This window comes from Dryas octopetala, chromosome 6, assembly GCF_963921425.1.
Source record: "Dryas octopetala chromosome 6, drDryOcto1.1, whole genome shotgun sequence".
NCBI lineage: Eukaryota > Viridiplantae > Streptophyta > Magnoliopsida > Rosales > Rosaceae > Dryas > Dryas octopetala.
The window spans coordinates 9131626-9149078 of NC_141371.1; the positions used below are offsets into that span (position 1 = coordinate 9131626).

The 17453-nt window shown below is 33.7% G+C and overlaps 2 protein-coding genes across 3 annotated transcripts; both read right to left on the bottom strand.

The window, feature by feature from the left end:
* Nucleotides 1-2273: 2273 nt before the first annotated feature.
* On the bottom strand, nucleotides 2274-6331 carry LOC147282112 (Vacuolar protein sorting 55 (VPS55) family protein). Its single transcript, XM_086246934.1, has 5 exons — nucleotides 6181-6331; nucleotides 5233-5284; nucleotides 3911-3950; nucleotides 3736-3820; nucleotides 2274-2828 (listed from the first exon to the last, which is right to left on the bottom strand). The coding sequence occupies exons 2-5, from the start codon at nucleotides 5263-5265 to the stop codon at nucleotides 2645-2647; spliced, it is 342 nt and encodes a 113-aa protein (XP_086103060.1). The 5' UTR covers nucleotides 5266-5284; nucleotides 6181-6331; the 3' UTR covers nucleotides 2274-2644.
* A 1649-nt stretch (nucleotides 6332-7980) lies between these two features.
* On the bottom strand, nucleotides 7981-13031 carry LOC147282113 (WD repeat-containing protein LWD1-like). 2 transcript variants are annotated; one of them, XM_086248116.1, is made up of 4 exons: nucleotides 12911-13024; nucleotides 10467-10540; nucleotides 9401-10045; nucleotides 7981-8611 (listed from the first exon to the last, which is right to left on the bottom strand). In XM_086248116.1, exons 3-4 carry the CDS (start codon nucleotides 9997-9999, stop codon nucleotides 8194-8196), a joined length of 1017 nt encoding a protein of 338 aa, XP_086104242.1. In that variant the 5' UTR covers nucleotides 10000-10045; nucleotides 10467-10540; nucleotides 12911-13024; the 3' UTR covers nucleotides 7981-8193. The 2 variants fall into 2 exon arrangements, with proteins under 2 accessions (XP_086104242.1, XP_086104241.1); XM_086248115.1 differs by lacking the exon at nucleotides 10467-10540 and having other exon boundaries at nucleotides 12911-13031.
* Between the last annotated feature and the right edge of the window lie 4422 nt (nucleotides 13032-17453).

The following is a 17453-nucleotide window of genomic DNA, read 5'->3' on the forward strand; positions in this document are numbered from 1 at the left end:
TGGAAGAGGGTTTGACAGCTGCAAGAAGAAGGTGGAAGAGCTGGTGGAATTTTTTGTAGACTATGTGGTGGACTATAGCGACCAGAAATTCCACACAAGGGGTATTTTGGTCTAAAAACAAAGAAAAATGTTAGAAAAGTAAGCTTTTAAGAAAGGGGTCAAAATAGCTTAAGTTGGATGAAAAGAGGTTATTTAATTAAATTTTCCAAAAAATAAAATATGAGAGGCTTCAATTTGGACAATATAGTACTATGCTAAAGTCACCAAATTTTGTTCACTTTCAACAAAAATCCTCGTTGTCCATTGCACCTATATATTTCTCACTCTTTGAATTTATTTGGCTCCACGTGGAGGATAAATAGGATGACTACAGGCTACAGCTGAGGGACAATGCTAACTTAATATATATTGTGAGAGCCTTGTTGTAAGAGGTCATGAATCACTTCTTTATTGGTTTGTAGTGTAGGACCAAGACGTACTGCACCATTAGGCTTGTAGTGTAAGACCAAGACGTACTGCACCATTAGGTTTGTAGTGTAAGACTAAGACTACACCAATATATATGTTTGAATTTCTATGCATTGATCTGGTCTCTAATGACAAATAGGAGCATGTGCAATGAAGATCAATTGGCAATTTAGTTGGCATTTATTGACAATTTTAAACAAAAATAATTTGCAATGGAGTGTCAATTGATAATAAATGGGGTGTCAATTGACAATAATAGGGGTGGACACGGTACGATATGAGCCCCATACCGATACCATACCAAAATTTTTATTCGGTACAGTATTGACATTTTTTAAACTGGTATCATACCATACTAGTGTTCTATGAATTCGGTATGGTTTCGGTATGTGCCAACATTTTAAACTTTTTTTTTTTGGTCAAAAAACAACATTTAACAACCAAAAAGACATACTCTCAATCCCTTGCACTTTTATTCTTACATATTAATTGTCAATCATTTGCTAGTAATTGTCGAACTCTAATATTGCATTGTAAATATTTGGCTGTATAGAATTAGAAATCACAAACAATAACAACATAAAATAGAATGCAGTATCCACTGAGTTATTCAGTTACAACTTACAAACAAGAAATATTTTTTCTCAACCAAAAGATAAAACAAAACCCAACCTGACAGTCCTCAAAGCCAAAATAGTTAAGCCTTGTGGCTTATTACAAAGTACAAACAGTAAAAAACAATAGTAGTACTTAAGCCTTATGGCTAATTAGTTATTACAAGCAGTCAACACAAATACACAATGGTAGTTAGTACTTAAACCTTATGGCTTATTACAAACAACTAAGACAAATACACATTAGTAGTTATTACAAACAATAAACACTATTTAGTTAGTACTTGCAGGCTGCAACATCACCAAACAGTCTACACTATTTTCCCTTCCCTTTGCCCAAATAGCCACTAATATGGCAACACCTAATTAAAAAAATATTAAATAATTAAATTAAATATAATTCGGTACGGTACGGTATTGAAAGTTTCATAGCTGTACCATACCGATTTATAATTGGTATGATACGGTATGTAATCGGTATTATTTTTCGGTATAAAATTGACATGGTACGATATGATACGGGTTCAATTTCGGTATTTCAGTAGTAAATGCCCACCCCTAGGCAATATGAAACAAAAATGGTTTGCAATGAATTGAAATCACAATTAAGAGATCAAAAAATTGACTTGACAATTGTCAATTGATCTAGAGTTAATAAAGAGACCCACCGTGAAAAAATATGACAGGAGGACATGAACGTGGTAAATGACTGCCCTGTGCGTGGGCCTCGCAGGTTTGATGCTACATCAGCACATGAACGTGCTTGATATTGGGCCATCTTGCTTATTGATGTTTGGACATTGTGAACATATTTGGGTATTAATGTATTATTATGAATAATGATTTTTTATATTAAATATGTATATTAATTTAAATTATTAAAAAATATTAAATATTGAGCTCATTTTAAAGATCTTAGTGAGATAATTTCAATTGTACAATTTTTAAAATAAATAAATTTATAAATTTTAATTTGTAAGAAAATATACAAAAATATATAAATATTGATTTATGATATTGAATTGTACAATTGTAAGTCAATAATTGAAAAATGAGGTCAATAGGCTTGTATTGAATTTTCCATTGATCTCAACCACTGCACATGTTCTTAGCTTGATATACATTATTGACTCATTCCTTGACAACTTAAATTTTTTAGGTGGAAGTGAATGTCTAATAGAATTAAAGAACTATCTCGAAAAGTGATACTTAGTATTAAAAATCAAAAGCGGTAACCTTAATTATACAGCAAAAGTTACTTCCAAAATTAGATTACCACGCACATGCAATCCTACATTAAACAAGAACTCAATGGCCTGCCTAAATCCCTTGGCCCAAAAAAAAAATATGTCCAGCCCGAATCGAGTAAAAGAGTAAATTGATCCAAATGCCTTTGTACATGTACATAAAAGAGATTTACAAAGGGGGAAAGTCTCCATTTCCTTTTCCATTTGTATGCCTATCACACTTCTTGCAGTTGTTATATTACATCATTGTTGTCCCCAATGATTTCCGTGAATTGCCAGCTAGTGTATATAACAAAGTTAAGTTTTTTACGTTTATTACCACTCGTCTTCGATGGTGGCACGGTGGAAACAAAAGACAGTACAGACAAATATGAAGAACGAAAAGAATTCGATCCACATAGCAGATGTCTCAATCATATGAGCGTGCCGAAGGATTATAGGAATGGCTATGCTCCCCACCGTCGATGCCCCAGTCAAAAATTTAGCAGCATTTATCCACCTGCAATATTAAAAAAAACAATAAACAAACAAATAGAACAAATACATATCACCTAAAAAGAAAGGGAGGAAAAAAACAAGGAAGCCGTTTATGTGGCTTTCGCTTATAGAGAGAAGCAATTTCTTAAAATTGGTATGTTTGGTGACCTCAAAAAGAAGCAATTTCTTAAATTTTGTCCTTCCTTTCAGCAGTTATTTCAATTTGTACCTTTTTGCTTGTTCTATTCCAGCTAGACATGAAATTTCTAGAATGGCTATATTTCCCTCAGTTTTTTAAGAAAATCACAACCAATAGCCCCTTAAATACTAGCATTCTCTCTTCCTATACAATAACTATCCCTTTTTATCATCTTCAAGCATTACAGCAATTTTAGACTTTTGTTTGCCAAACACTTAGTTAACTGCAATTAAAGTTACCAAACGCAAAACTGATTATGTCTGCAACATTTTTCTACTACTATTTTTCCAGCAATTATAGAAACCTTACACCTACAACAAACAGCCCCTATCAAAAATATTTCCAATTAGAACCATACCACAAGGCCTTTGCCGCAGCTGGCAATTTTCGATTTCTTCAATCCATGTCCAAAATTGATTTTAGAAAAAGCTACAATATACGGCATTATTTTAGAAAAATCAATCTTATAGTAGCTGGCAAAACCATTTCAATCATGAAGATTTTCAGAATATCATTCAACCGTGGCAGTTAGCGTAAAAAACTAGGCTTTTTGAGTTCCAAAAAAAGGGCTAACAAATAAATTGGTGCATGAAGTACAAGTATCTTGGCATTAAAAGAAACTATGGGCTATCTATAAGGGTAAAAATTGTTGCAACGACTAGGTACAAGTATATAAGAGCCACATTAAGGAAGAACTTTTTGGTAAGTAAAAGTGCTTAGAAAGACTCACCCATCATTCTCCCTTGAAAGCAAAATCTGAGTAGAACCACCACCAAAGAATAAGCAAGGCATAGGTACCAGCACGTACATGAGAGCTACAAGCATAATCAAAATTCAAATCATTTGATACTCAAAGCAAGCCTAAACCTCAAGTAGAATAAAGAACTCATCTTAGCCACTCTCACCAGATAACATCGGCCACCAATTGTTGAATAATGCACAAGCCTGCCACACATTAAAAAAAGAAAAGGAAAGAGTAATTGTAAACATAACAAACAGTAAATGAGTAAGCATATAAGATATATGAAATCCAATTGGTAGTTAATTTCTAAACCTTTCCCTCCCCCAATTTGGTTGGTTATGTATCACTAAGCATGATTATTGTTATAGCAAGGGATACAAAAGCCCTATTCAAATGCAGAAGGCGACTTGGACCAGTAGGGTTAGAATTTTGTCTTGGTAACAAGCTACTATGCCCACCTATATCAACAAAATAAAAAGAAGAAAAAATCTAATCCGCACAAGAATAGTTGAATATTGAAATTAAAAGCAATGCATAAATGTTGTCTCCCTAGCTTCCACATAATTAAAAATATCCCAAGAACAAATGTACAAAATCCTACCAATTCCAATGTGAACAGGCAACCAGGAGAATACTCATTCAAACTAGAACCTAACTTTCTTGCGGGAGATTATCCCAATTTCTAGCTTAATTTTTCTTCTAAACTGGTTTCATTAAGAAAATGTGTATAGTCATACTATGCCAACTGCTTCAATAACTCTACTGTTCAAAAGCTCAATCGACCAAACATATATATATAAGAAATGTTTTTTCTTCAAACTGTTCACAAGATTTATCACACGATGAGCACCTGTTTTTTTTTTTAATAAGATAAACAGAAAAACAATTTCATTGAAAACCACCATGGGGCACAACCATGACCATGTACCAAGAAGTATATACAACCAAAAGTGTAAAGAAACAATGGATGGAAAAAAGAATGAAAGGATTACGGAGTTAACATGTCATCCACAAAAATGACATAGTGAATGCACTTAGTGAGATGAAGCCATTCACAAATATTTGAAACGTATATTACATTTGAACAAAATTTGTTCATACACTAAGATGATTCATGCAGATAAATGCATGAGCATATACCTTATTCTTGATGCGTCTAGCGAATTTTCAAGGAAGAGTGGGTATGACATGATACTGGGTTATAATTACAATTCAACAAGCAAGAAAATGAGTGGCTCTTGGAGCACAAGACACAAAACATATTTATATAGCATCTACTACACATGGTTGCATTCTTAATTTCGACATTAACAATATTCTATATCAACAATAGCCAATATTTAATTTAAACAATAAAAAAATGCAACCAATATATGAAGGTAGCACACATTGTGGAACAATAAACTATATTAATGGTAGAACATCAATAATTTAAAATATTGCAAACCACCAGAAGCTCACAACAATTCAAACTATAAAAAATACCAGGATCTGTAGCAAGATGCTTGCTGAAAACATAAAAGCCAGTCCTGCAAGCCTGCACATTAAGAAGGTCACTTTAGAAGTGTGTCTTACATAAGCTGCATAGCAGGGCTAAAATCACATAATTAAAATCCCACTTACACTGCAAAGAACACAAACCATCAACAACACGGGTAGCAACAATGCACCAAAACAAAAAAGGTTAGTACTCAATGTCATCAAAATATGACCGAAGATTGAATAAAAAATACATGTACATGACGTATATGTATTCACAGGAATTGATTCTCGTAGCATTAAACAAGTAGGAACAATGCAACCCTTCACAACTTGTAAACTAAATCCCCTAATTTACCCTGCTCAAAAAGACCCTAATTTATATATATTAATGCACAAAATTCAAACTCCCCATTTATTGTTGCCCCACTAGTATGTAATGGCAACTAAAATCCAATTGTACGAATTAATCAGTTCTTATAATATATTATGCTGTGAGCATTCATAAAATTTGTAAATTTTTTTATTAATCATAAAAGTCTTCATTAAGAGAAGCATATAAATTTGGGTGTTTGAAATCATAAAGTGTGATCATACTAACAAATAAAAATGGGAAAATTCCCATGGAGTCTTTCCTAAAGCAATTTCAAGGAATTTGCTTTAAAATTATCGAAGAACCAAAGAGAAAGATACCCAACTACAACTAAAAAACAATCCACTACATGAAACCTAATTCAATACCCATCCACCTTTCGCTCTAATTGACGACAATTCTAGACTGTTCAGCTCAAACCCAAACGATTCCAATTCTCCAAATTTTGCAGAGGGAAACAGAAAAATAAAAGAGCTAATTTCAGAAATTGTGCATATTTTCGTCGTCCAGCCAAAACCAAAATTGATTTACGAAAAATCGAGTTAAATGAAGAAGCAAACAAAGTGAATTGAGAACCGTACCTTCAATGGTCATCGCCATCGAAGCGGAGAGAGCTCTGTTTCTTTGTTGCTAGTGACGGAGGAAAGTTTTTGTTGGCGACCAAAGAAGCAAAACGAAGAGCTTGGGAAATTGGTTTGGTTCAGTCGTAAAAAAAAAACCAAAAGAAAAAACATAAACTAAAAAAGTGGATTCCTAGTCATTTGACTCATTTTGCCGGTGACTTTAGCTTTAGCGGCGGGTAAAATGGTAGTTACTCTCCAACTCCCTCTGTGTTACGTTAACACTGCTAGTGATGGGCCCAAAGCCCAAACAAGGGGACGACAGAAACTACGAGCCCAAACGAGGCAAAAGCGACGGGGACAAACGAAAAAATAGGGCTTTAAAGGTTGGGGCCCTTTCTATGTGGACCACTGCCACCGGACACCGAGGCATGAAAAATAGAAAATTCGTGTTTGGGTTTGTGTCTGTCATTCGTATTAAATTGATTAGTCATGTAAAGGAGTAAATCAAATCAAATCTTGTCAAATATAGTCGCTGCTCGCTACTAAACAACTTATTTATTAATTATAGGAATAAATTCAATTTAGACACATAACTATATAAACTATTTCAACGGGATCCATGAACTTTAAAATATTTCAAATATACACATGATCTATTATCTAAATTGAAAAATGAATTTTTGTCCATTGATTCGTTGAGAGATCAGTTAAATGACAGCTTGGCTTTTGCTGACCGGGATTACTTGATGACGTGGCGCTATCTCAGCAAACATTTTCCGCCAAATGAGCGACACGGACCCACAATTTAATAATAATAGAGAGATTGAGAGTTTGTGGGCCCATGTCAGGGGTTAGGTGGACCCGTGTCGCTCATTTCCCGCCAAATGAGCGACATAGGTCCACCTAACCCCTGACACGGGTCCACAAAGTCATCATCTATTTCTCGCTCGTTGAACACAAGTGAGAGATTTATATTCGAATTTGGGGGAAACGTAATGTTTTTTGGAGACTAAATGGTCATGAGAGCGTTCGACGAGCGGGAAAGAGGTGATGGGTGTGTGGGCCTGTGTTAAGTGGACATGTGTTGCTCATTTGGCGGGAAATGTATGCTGAGTTGGTGCCACGTCGCCAATTAATCTTCGTTAGCAAATGTCAAGCTGACATTTAACTGATCTTTCAATAAATTGATGAACGAAATTTCATTTTTCAATTTACATAATAAATCAGGTGTATATTTGAAATATTTGAAAGTTCGTGGATCCCGTTGAAATAGCATATATAGTTATGTGTCTAAATTGAATTTATGCATTAATTATATCATGTTTAAATTGATCCACCTGAAAACTTAAATTAAATTCCTTTCATCTCTTTAATTACAAATCAAAAAGCAACATTTATCTCTAGATTCTTTTTAACTTATTATTTATACATTACAAATTTACAATCACAGTATGTACGGATGTACTTTAAAGGCATTTGAGGATGCACCTTTAGGCATTACATGAGTGAACCTTAAAGCATCGCTAGGGTCAACCTTGAGCCATTCCAATGAAAAAAAAAAAAAAAAAAAGCAAATTACTTGTATTTGACACTAATTTGATCATTTTATTATTCGTATGAGAGAGTAATTTTTGTGTCATATGTGTCGAATTTCTGTTTAAATCCATTAATTTTGTATTGAATTCAAATCATGTTAATTAAAGATGGTCACCCCTAAAAGCACCTTAAAAAAAAAAAAAAACACCTTTGTAATTCACTTTGTTTTTGTATCAATTTTTAAATGGAAGTGGTTCCTTTGAAGAAAAACAATAATAAACAAATAGATCAAACCCATGTGGACCATATCATTCACCTGAAAATTTTCCTCTGCCCTCATCATTCAGAAATCATAACACTTTCACATTTTACAATCACCCAGTCAAACTAATCGACATTCCCTTTCCCATTCCTAATTACACAACTCTACCTTTACCATGGCCACATGGAATTAATATATATCTATCCCTACTATATATTTTCTCCAAGCTTACTCTAAACCTTCAAGAGCTGCAACTTGTTCAAGAAGGCAATGGCAATCCAATCCAACTCCACAGGAGACCACCGCACTTGATTAATCTGACCCGTCGATCCATACCACATCTCTGGTTCCACATCCCCACCACCACCCTCCGATGGAAACCTGGCTTTCACCACCTCCCATATCATAGCCCTTGAATCGTCACTAACAGAGCAGAGCTGGTGTCCCATTCCTGGAGACCATGAAATGGCATTCACACTGGCCCCATGCTTTTTGAGCTCCATTAGAGGTGTTGTGGGATACCTAATGTCCAGAATCACCACCTTGTTGCTGTCCATTGCAACTGTGGCCATGAACCTTGGGTCATGTTTGTTCCATTCTAGCCTCAGCAAGGCCCCATCTTGAACAGGGTTTTCATAAACTATGGTGGACCTGTTTGGAAAATTTGTGGAAAATCGTTATGTTTATTTGAATTTAAAATAATTGATGCTATATATTAAATACGCAAGTTTAAAATTATTATATTCAACACTAAATAAAATGTGGGGAGTATTTTATTTTATTTTATTATCAATAGTTGTCCATGAGTTTTGGACTCCGTACCATTTTTGATATAAAGAGAACTGAATGTTATTCATTAGATTAAAATTATCATTCAAATGGAAAGAGTATTTCTACTCATAGTCCCTACTAAATTTGTTATTAATTTTTATTTACTATATGATGTGAGAATATCACATTTATTCAAATACAAATATAAGTTAAGAAAAACATTAAAAATATCAAAGTTAGCATAGGATATTATCAATTTGGAACTTGTCTTTCAAAATAGGCTTAAGTTTGCATGCTGCCCATAAATTATGCCTCGTGTCATTTTACTCCCAGAAATTATTTGGACTCATTTTATTTTTTAAATTGTGTCATATGTTTTGAGTCGTTTTTTTCAATCAAATTTGTTATTTTTTTCGTTAGACAAATGATGTGACATTTATCAAAATTTTGTTAGGTGCATCGGTGCATGTCACATCACCTTGGCTAACTTAAAAAAAAAATCAAACTTGAGATAATATGAAGTAAGTTTAAACTTTAAAACATGAAACCTAACCTAAAGACAAAATGAGTTTGGGAGAATAAGTTTAAAACATACAACCCATAACACTCTAGACCACAAGACCACAGTGACTAAGAAGTAAGAACACAAAGAGTGAAGCCCATACGTACCTCTCTTTGTCTCTCAAATCAAACACCCTGACAGTGGCATCCCCAGAAGCCGAAGCGAAGACGTTGAAGCCACCCCAAGAAATGTCGTACACCTCCTTGTCATGCGCCACCAGCTGCGTGTCCACGGCCTCCCTCTCAATGTCCCAAATCGTGCACGTGGTGTCCACGCTCGACGTGGCCACTCTCCGCGCGTCACACTCGGCCCAATCGAAGGAGGTTATGGCCGAGTTGAACTCGCTGCTCATGTTGCCGTTGAGCAGCGACTTGAGCTCGATCCGGTCCTCGTGGATCTCCCACAGCCGCAGGTAGTCCCCCGAGGTGGCGATGAGGTCGGGGTTTGCTGAGTCCTCGGCAGAGGGGAAGAACATCAGGTTGGTGGGCGCGTAGGGGTGGTCGAAGATGAGGCGGCTGTCGGTGGCGAAGTCGGTGGTGTCGCGGTTGAATTGGACCAGCTCCACTTTGTTGCTGTAGTCTTCGACGAAGCTCCCGACGGCGAGGCGGTGGAGCTTGTCGTGGCGGACCGACCAGGCTGTGGCGTAGATCGGCCATTGAGCCAGGTATGTGTACACCCCTGGTTTTCTGTCCGCGGGACTTTGCATGCTTGGAGAGTTGATTCAAATGGGATGTCAGAAATTGAAATTATATCTGCATGTCAAAGACAAATTTAAGATTTTTAGTTTCAATAATAACCTAACACCAACTCTAAGGTGCCGTACAAGTTGGTTTGGAGGTGTAGCTGACACCGAATTCTAAGTCTTCAGTTTGATCCTTAGAGTCAGGTTTCAAAGGAGGTATAATTTAATTTTTACTTTCAAAGTATTTCTCTAGTTGACTCGTTGAAATATTCTGTCAAATGCATTATTTCTAACTCCTTCAAGAACAAAATTAAGACTCAATCGGACAAAGACCTAAAATTTATGGGAAAGAGTAATGTGTTAGGTGAGCTGGAGATGAGAGCTACAACTTATGAGCTACAAAATTTGCTTGGACATTGTGAGTCTGTGACATATTCTGATGTACAAATTGCCAATTGTTTACGGTAATTGATGTAACAAGTGAATTCTACCTGCCAATGTGGATTCTAGTTCAACCCATTGACTTGTTTATGCTCCTGCATGACAAAGCCAAGAAAGCCGCCAGCTGCCAATTGCATGCTTTAGGATCGAAATGGAAATTTGGAAGCTATATATAGATCTCTGATTTTGAACTGCTAATTATTTCTTTTGGAGTAAATGAATAATACTAGGACTTGAAAAATGTTACTGCTTTGAAGGCTTTATATATATATATATATATATATATCTCTCTCTCTCTCTCTAATATATATAGGGGTGGGCACGGTACGGTATGGTACGGTATGAGCCTCATACCGATACCATACCGAAATTTTTATTCGGTACGGTATCGGTACGGTATGGACATTTTTAAAACTTGTACCATATCATACCAGTGTTTTATGAATTCGGTATGGTTCGGTATGGTTTCGGTATATACCAGCATTTTAAACTTCTTTTTTTTTTTTTGTCAAAAAACAATATTTAACAACAAAAAAGAAATACTTTTTTTCCAACCAAAAGATAAAACAAAACCCAACTTGTACGTTCCTTTCATTTCTGTTGTGAACTATGACCGATGGTATTGATCTTTAATTAACCATCAAACGACTAATTAAGCACATATATAATTCTAACCCAATTCATCATCAACCAGTGTAAACACAGAATTAGAAAAGAAAGCAACTGATCATAAATCACACACCATTCTATATATATATATATATATATATATATATATCAATGCCAAAGAAACTACAACAATGACAAAAAGAAAAGTAAAACAGTAAAACACAACAGCAACTCAGACCCAAGTATATAAAGCATATGCTTTCTATTATAGTCTATAGACTTGCCCAAATAGCCACTAATATGGCAACACTTAATTAAAAAACTATTAAATAATTAAATTAAAAATATATCGGTACGGTATGGTATTTTACGGTATTGAAAGTTTCATACCTATACCATACCGATTTAGACTCGGTACGGTACGGTATCGGTACGGTATATAATCGATATTGTTTTTCGGTATAACATTGACACGGTACGGTATGGTACGGGTTCGGTTTAGGTATTTCGGTAATAAATGCCCACCCCTAAATATATATAGTTGGCTTGTGTCCATTCCCTCGTAAGTCATACTGGATAGGAATATTGAATATGGGGGGGGGAGTGCTAGAGGGCCTCAAAAAGTTGTGCCTCAAGCGCATGTAATATTCATGTCAAATAAATTATTTAATTTTGATGCTACATAAGCTGATAAGCCTATAAAAAGACTTATTTAACTTTCCTAAAAATCTTATAAAAAACATTTTATTCCTAAACTAAAATAGCATTTTCGATTAAAAAAATTAAGAAATAGAACCCTAAATTAGTCCACCGTCTCTTCATCATAGAAACTGAAAAATAGTAAAAATTTTTGAGGACACGTATAAAAGAAGGGAAAATCTCATCATCATCATCTTCAAGTCCAGCGATTAATTTTAATTTTAATTTTTTGGTTAATATGTTTTGCTTTGAAGCCACAAAGGTAGAAAGTAAACATGAGAAAAACAATCGCAGAGGGGGATATGGTACCCAATTCCCAAAGCCAAACAGAAAAAAAATTATACAAACCAAAAATTAGCATAACCATGTTTTGAAACTTTAACAAAGGTAAATCCATTGAATTGGTTCCAGTAGTTGGTTCTTTAGGATGAGTTTATGAGAGAGAGGAAGAGAGAGAGATAGACATAAATCTAGAACTTGTCCATCGATCATCAGAGGGCTAACACTTTCAAATGATTCAAATCAATTGTATTTGTTGTGTGAGAAAGTCTGAAAGAGAAGGCATAATCGGTGTTGTTGCAATCTTTGATAACTTGCACCATATATGATGCTAATTTCTAGAAAACTAATTTATCTATTAAGTCATTATTGATCATCTCCAATAAAGAGGTAAATGGGTAAATATGAATTAGGGTTATTCAATTTTAGAGGGTAGGTTTATCATCATATTATATAAATCAAAATTAACTATCGATCAAAATCTCTAAATTCTAAATTGTTAATTAAGTTATCCTTTTATGCTCTGTTTGTTTTTTTTTTTTGGTTATGACATAATGACATATCATTTTTTGCTCTGTTTACTCATCTATCGATCCCATTTTTATGTACTTACTCCATCATGAATGAATCCTTAACTACAACATATGTCTACAAATTCGTGCAGCAATATCCATTAATATTCTCTACCATCTTTATTTTTTCTTGAAGACTGGCGGCTTTTCTAGTATGTTAAATAATTGTTCCATCCAAATCAATGGACAGACTAAAATTGACCCATAAAAGAAAATTAGAAGAGAAAAAAAAATTCCATGTTAATATATTGATTTCCATGTGTACCATCTTTGATGGTACATCTTCTGAGAAATGACTTATTCTGTTTAAAGAGATAAAAGAGAGAGAGACTTACATTGCTGATAAGAAGTTGCAGAACTAATCCAGCTTCTTCTTCTAGCACATGATTTCACATATCTTATGCTACTGAGAGAGAGAGAGAGAGAGAGAGAGAGATGGGGAATTGGGTTTCTAGGGGGTAGTTATACAATTAAGTTGAGGCTGCCTATATATATAAATTGAAAATATAAGTAGGATATGCATGCATGTTGTAGGAATGTTCAATATCAGAGAAGGGAAGGTGAGGGTGTGATCAGCTAATAGTCAATCTGCACCAGCACCCAGTACACACCACACAAGTTTGTTAGCTACTTTGGTTTTCATTTACTACTCTTTCAAACCTTTGTTTACTATAAGGTGCTGTACCCTTTTCATTTTAGAATTAATTAATTATTGACTCAGATACAAAGAAATTCAATTCAATTTCTTAGGTACAACAATGAAGGTGGCAGATAGGCACCCTCATGTGTCCAAATTTAATTGGCCTGTTCTGTTCAGCTTGTTAATCTAATTGTTTTTATACTTATCTAGATTTTTTGAGCTCCGCACTCTTGGTTTAAAAAAGAAAGAACGAAGAAGTTCAAGAAACTAATTAATTAAATAATTAAGGTGGCAGATAGGCAGATACATGAATTAATGTCTTTTTTCCAAAATTCCAACACTCTGTATACATTTGTGATTAATTTATTCAATACACAACCAGACAATCCGCAAAGGACAATCGTTAAATACTCTTCCATCTTTCCTATGTATATATAAATCAAATGAATTGATTAATTATTTTCCTCTTGAAGATGAAATGTATGGTGAGGTGGGGCTATGTGGTACTCCTCAACTTAATTCCTTTTACTGTAAATTTGCTTTCTTGTTGGAATGTATGTCAACGCAAATTATATAAATATGTTGCATGTCATTGTTTTCATAACATAAATGCTCATTGTCTCATATTTTTTTTTTCACATTTGTATCTCATCTTATGTGTTATTACTTTACTAGACATGATATTTTTTTATATTTTTTTTAAGTTTTATTTTTAGTATGCAATATATAAATGTCATGTAAGATGATATGAAATTGTAGTATAAAAATATGATAAGTGTAGCATTACTGTTCTAATAATATTTATCTCAATTACACTTAGGCCATGTTTGTTTGACCGTATCCGATTATCAAGAATGAGAAGTGATTTTCATTCCAGAGTTTGGTTGGTTTGAAAAGTAAATCAAACTACGAAATTGACATTTGTTGACTGTAATCTAATTACACTAAAGAGAGAGAATTAAAATATCAGCTGGAGGGTGGTATTTCTATTCCATAGTACATATGGAATGCACAATTACAACAAATACTCTTTTATAAAAAAAAATAATAACTCACACCTCCCTCACTGTCCTCATCTTCTTCGTCTTCTTCTTACTGATGACCATAGCTTAGTGCACTAATTACTAATTAGACTCCCACCCAATTAAGAAGAAATGCTTATAAATCACAAAACACAAATACCCATATCATTGAAGATAAGGATAAATGCATATTGAGATAGAAGGCCATAAATGGAATTGGATCCTAGAGATTGTGCAAAAAAAAAAAAAAAAGAGACTTGAGAGAGAGAGAGAGAAGCTTCTTTTATCAGATTAATGTAGGTTTTTCATTGAGGAACTTTTCAAAAAATTTATTGATCTGGGGATGATTGGCTGCTAAAAAAGAATGAACAAGGCCATCAATTATCTTTAATTTTTTTTCGATATATGAGACAAACAATCATGAATATATTGTATTAATATATATAAGAATGATATTTTTCGAAACTAAAAAAAAGATAGATGAATGATAATTTTTTTTTTTTTGTTTTTTTTACTTTTTAAAGATAAAATGGGTATTCCAGGAAAATTGTTAAAAATTTGGTTTAGGGTTTTAATTCTCTAGTCTCAATTCTTAACTTATGCCAAACACTATAATAGGAATTCATAAAACAATTTCATTACAGGATAGTCAGGAAATGAAATACAATTCACATTCCCATTATAACATTCGGGTCAAACAAACGGGAAAAATTCTCTTTTTGTAAAGTAGTCCGCAAATTAAGACAACTCAGAGCTATGATATTATGCTAAACAATCGCGATTAAATTTCATAAGTTTAAGTTGTTAAAGAAATATACTAAGAATGTATATCAGGCTAAAAAATAAGTCAATTCATGTTTGTTTTAGTTTATGAATTGATGGACTTGCTGTTTCACTAAATTGATGGACTTGCTTTTTCATTTTTATTTTTCAATCAACATAATATGTAGGCGTTTAATTAACATATGTTTTGTTGGATTTAGAATAAGAAAGCAGAGAAAGTGATTGAATAAAGCTGCTTAATTTGCTACATTTTCTTTTCCAGCAATTGATTCTGTGGTGAGAAAGAGACTCTATTTGATGACAAAAGTATTTTTTTCTCCGGAGAAGTGACAAAATTAAGTTTGTTTTTATTACTACTATACTATTTGATCTTCCAATGCTATAGTTTTCTATCTTTGTGCCAATTATATTGTTCAAGTACATAATTGAAACATACGAAATTTGTTAGATTATGATATGCACATAAATGAGTGATTGTTAACCACTAATACATGTAAGATCCAACTATACAACTGGCACATTGAAAAGAAAAAAGAAAAACTATATGACTCACACCCATCTAAACATTTTAGCATCTTTTTATTTATGTGGAGGAGGGATGTTAGAATTCACATTCCATATAATGTATCCATTGCTAATGTCAAATCACATTGGTGAGGATGAGTTTTCAGCAACATATCCCAATCCCAATAATGTCTAAATGTCCAAGGAACATATGTTTTCTTTTAGTCAGCAATGAAACGTTATATTGATGGAAACGTTATATTGATGGATGAGAGGGATTTTCATGTCCCGGAGCTGCCATCCTCTTTCTCTCTTTCTCAATCCCTCTCCTTTTTTTCCTTCTCTTTTTTTTTTTTTTTTTTTTTTTTCTTTCTCTTTGTCGTCGTGATACCAACTTTTCCCTATCACAGAAATAAACGAGTTATTCTTCTTAATCGATTGTTGGGGTTTGATGTTGAAATAATGACTTTGCAGGACGTGTGGGGCATGTGTTGGATTTGCAAAGCAAATCCGTCTATATGATACAAATGCTGTATAATATTAAAACAAATTTAAAAGTTCATAAATGTATACTTTATTATAGAAAATAACTTTTCAAATTTTAAAAGTTAAAAATGTATTTATATATCAATGTAAAATTTCTCAGTTTTCGAAGCAATCCACCTTGATTTGCATTTCAGTATTTTATATGGTGTTGTGAATTGCAAAAGGAAAGACAATCACTTCAGAAATGTCAAGATGACTTGATTGACTGCGTTAGAACTTAGAAACACATGCAACCCGAACGATTGGCAATTTAGGCACTTAATTTATTTCCTCATTATTAGAAAAAAAGATTTTAATTTTTGTTGTTGTTGAGACTTGAGAGAACAAATTGTAGTTCAATCTCTAATAATATGGAAAATGACATTTTCTACATAATTGATTGGGAGTTGTTAAACCCCCACACATCACTGCCTGAGTGTCTTTAGCACTCACACACATCGCCGATCCAAAATCGCTTGTCGGCGTGACGGTTACATGGCAATTATATTACAATGATGGAACAACATTGTTGCATTTGAAAATTTTATGGATGGTTTCATTTCCTTCTTATTTTTGAGATAAAAGTTTCATTTCCTTTTCCTTAATGAATCAAAAGCATGCGAACAAGCCTCAATCATAGATTCATATATGATCTATAATAGAATTCACATACCTTATTGATAAGTTATTGTTAGAACTACATACATTATATACCAAAAATTGTTATAATCCATATATATTATCTATCGAGAATTATTATATATCACTAACCAAAAGTTGTTAGGACTCACATACATTACCAATTATGAGTCTTTAGGTCCTATAAACATTATTGACTGAGAATCACTTAGACGTAAATAATAAACATATATACAGTATTACACTGATAATCGCTAAGATCCATATACATTATCGATCGAGAGTTGTTAGGACCCACATACATTATTGCGCATTAAAGTCAATAGGATTCATACACATTATTACGCAGGAGTCAGTTATTAGGATCCACATACATTATTACGCAGGAGTCAGTTATTAGGATCCACATACATTATTACGCGGGAGTCATTAAAATCCACATACATTATTACGCGGGAGTCATTAGGATTCATACATATCACCACACGAGACATTAGGATTCACACACATCATTGTGGAGGAGATATTAGGATGAGTTAATTACACTTACGCCTCCTGAGGTTTATTGTGTTTTCACATACACCTCATGGGGTTTCAATAATTACACATATACCCCTTGAGATTTCAAAACTGTTGCATATAACCCCCTATAGTGAGCAAAAAATGATGAGCAATTATGCAAAAAGACATGCTAAAGGGTTAAATGGCCTAATAAAATTTTTCAAGGTGTAAAGTCCAACCTCAATACAAATATTTTTTTTTTTG

Excerpts from the sequence above, each read along its gene's own strand:
- LOC147282112 (XM_086246934.1), bottom strand. The coding sequence starts at position 5,265 with ATGTTTTCAGCAAGCATCTTGCTACAGATCCTG. Across the intron at positions 3,821-3,910 it reads TTGGTGGCCGATGTTATCTG|CTCTCATGTACGTGCTGGTA; the intron begins GTGAGAGTGGCT and ends TTATGCTTGTAG. Across the intron at positions 2,829-3,735 it reads CTTTCAAGGGAGAATGATGG|GTGGATAAATGCTGCTAAAT; the intron begins GTGAGTCTTTCT and ends TTAATATTGCAG.
- LOC147282113 (XM_086248115.1), bottom strand. The coding sequence starts at position 9,999 with ATGCAAAGTCCCGCGGACAGAAAACCAGGGGTGTACACATACCTGGCT. Across the intron at positions 8,612-9,400 it reads GATTTGAGAGACAAAGAGAG|GTCCACCATAGTTTATGAAA; the intron begins GTACGTATGGGC and ends TTTTCCAAACAG.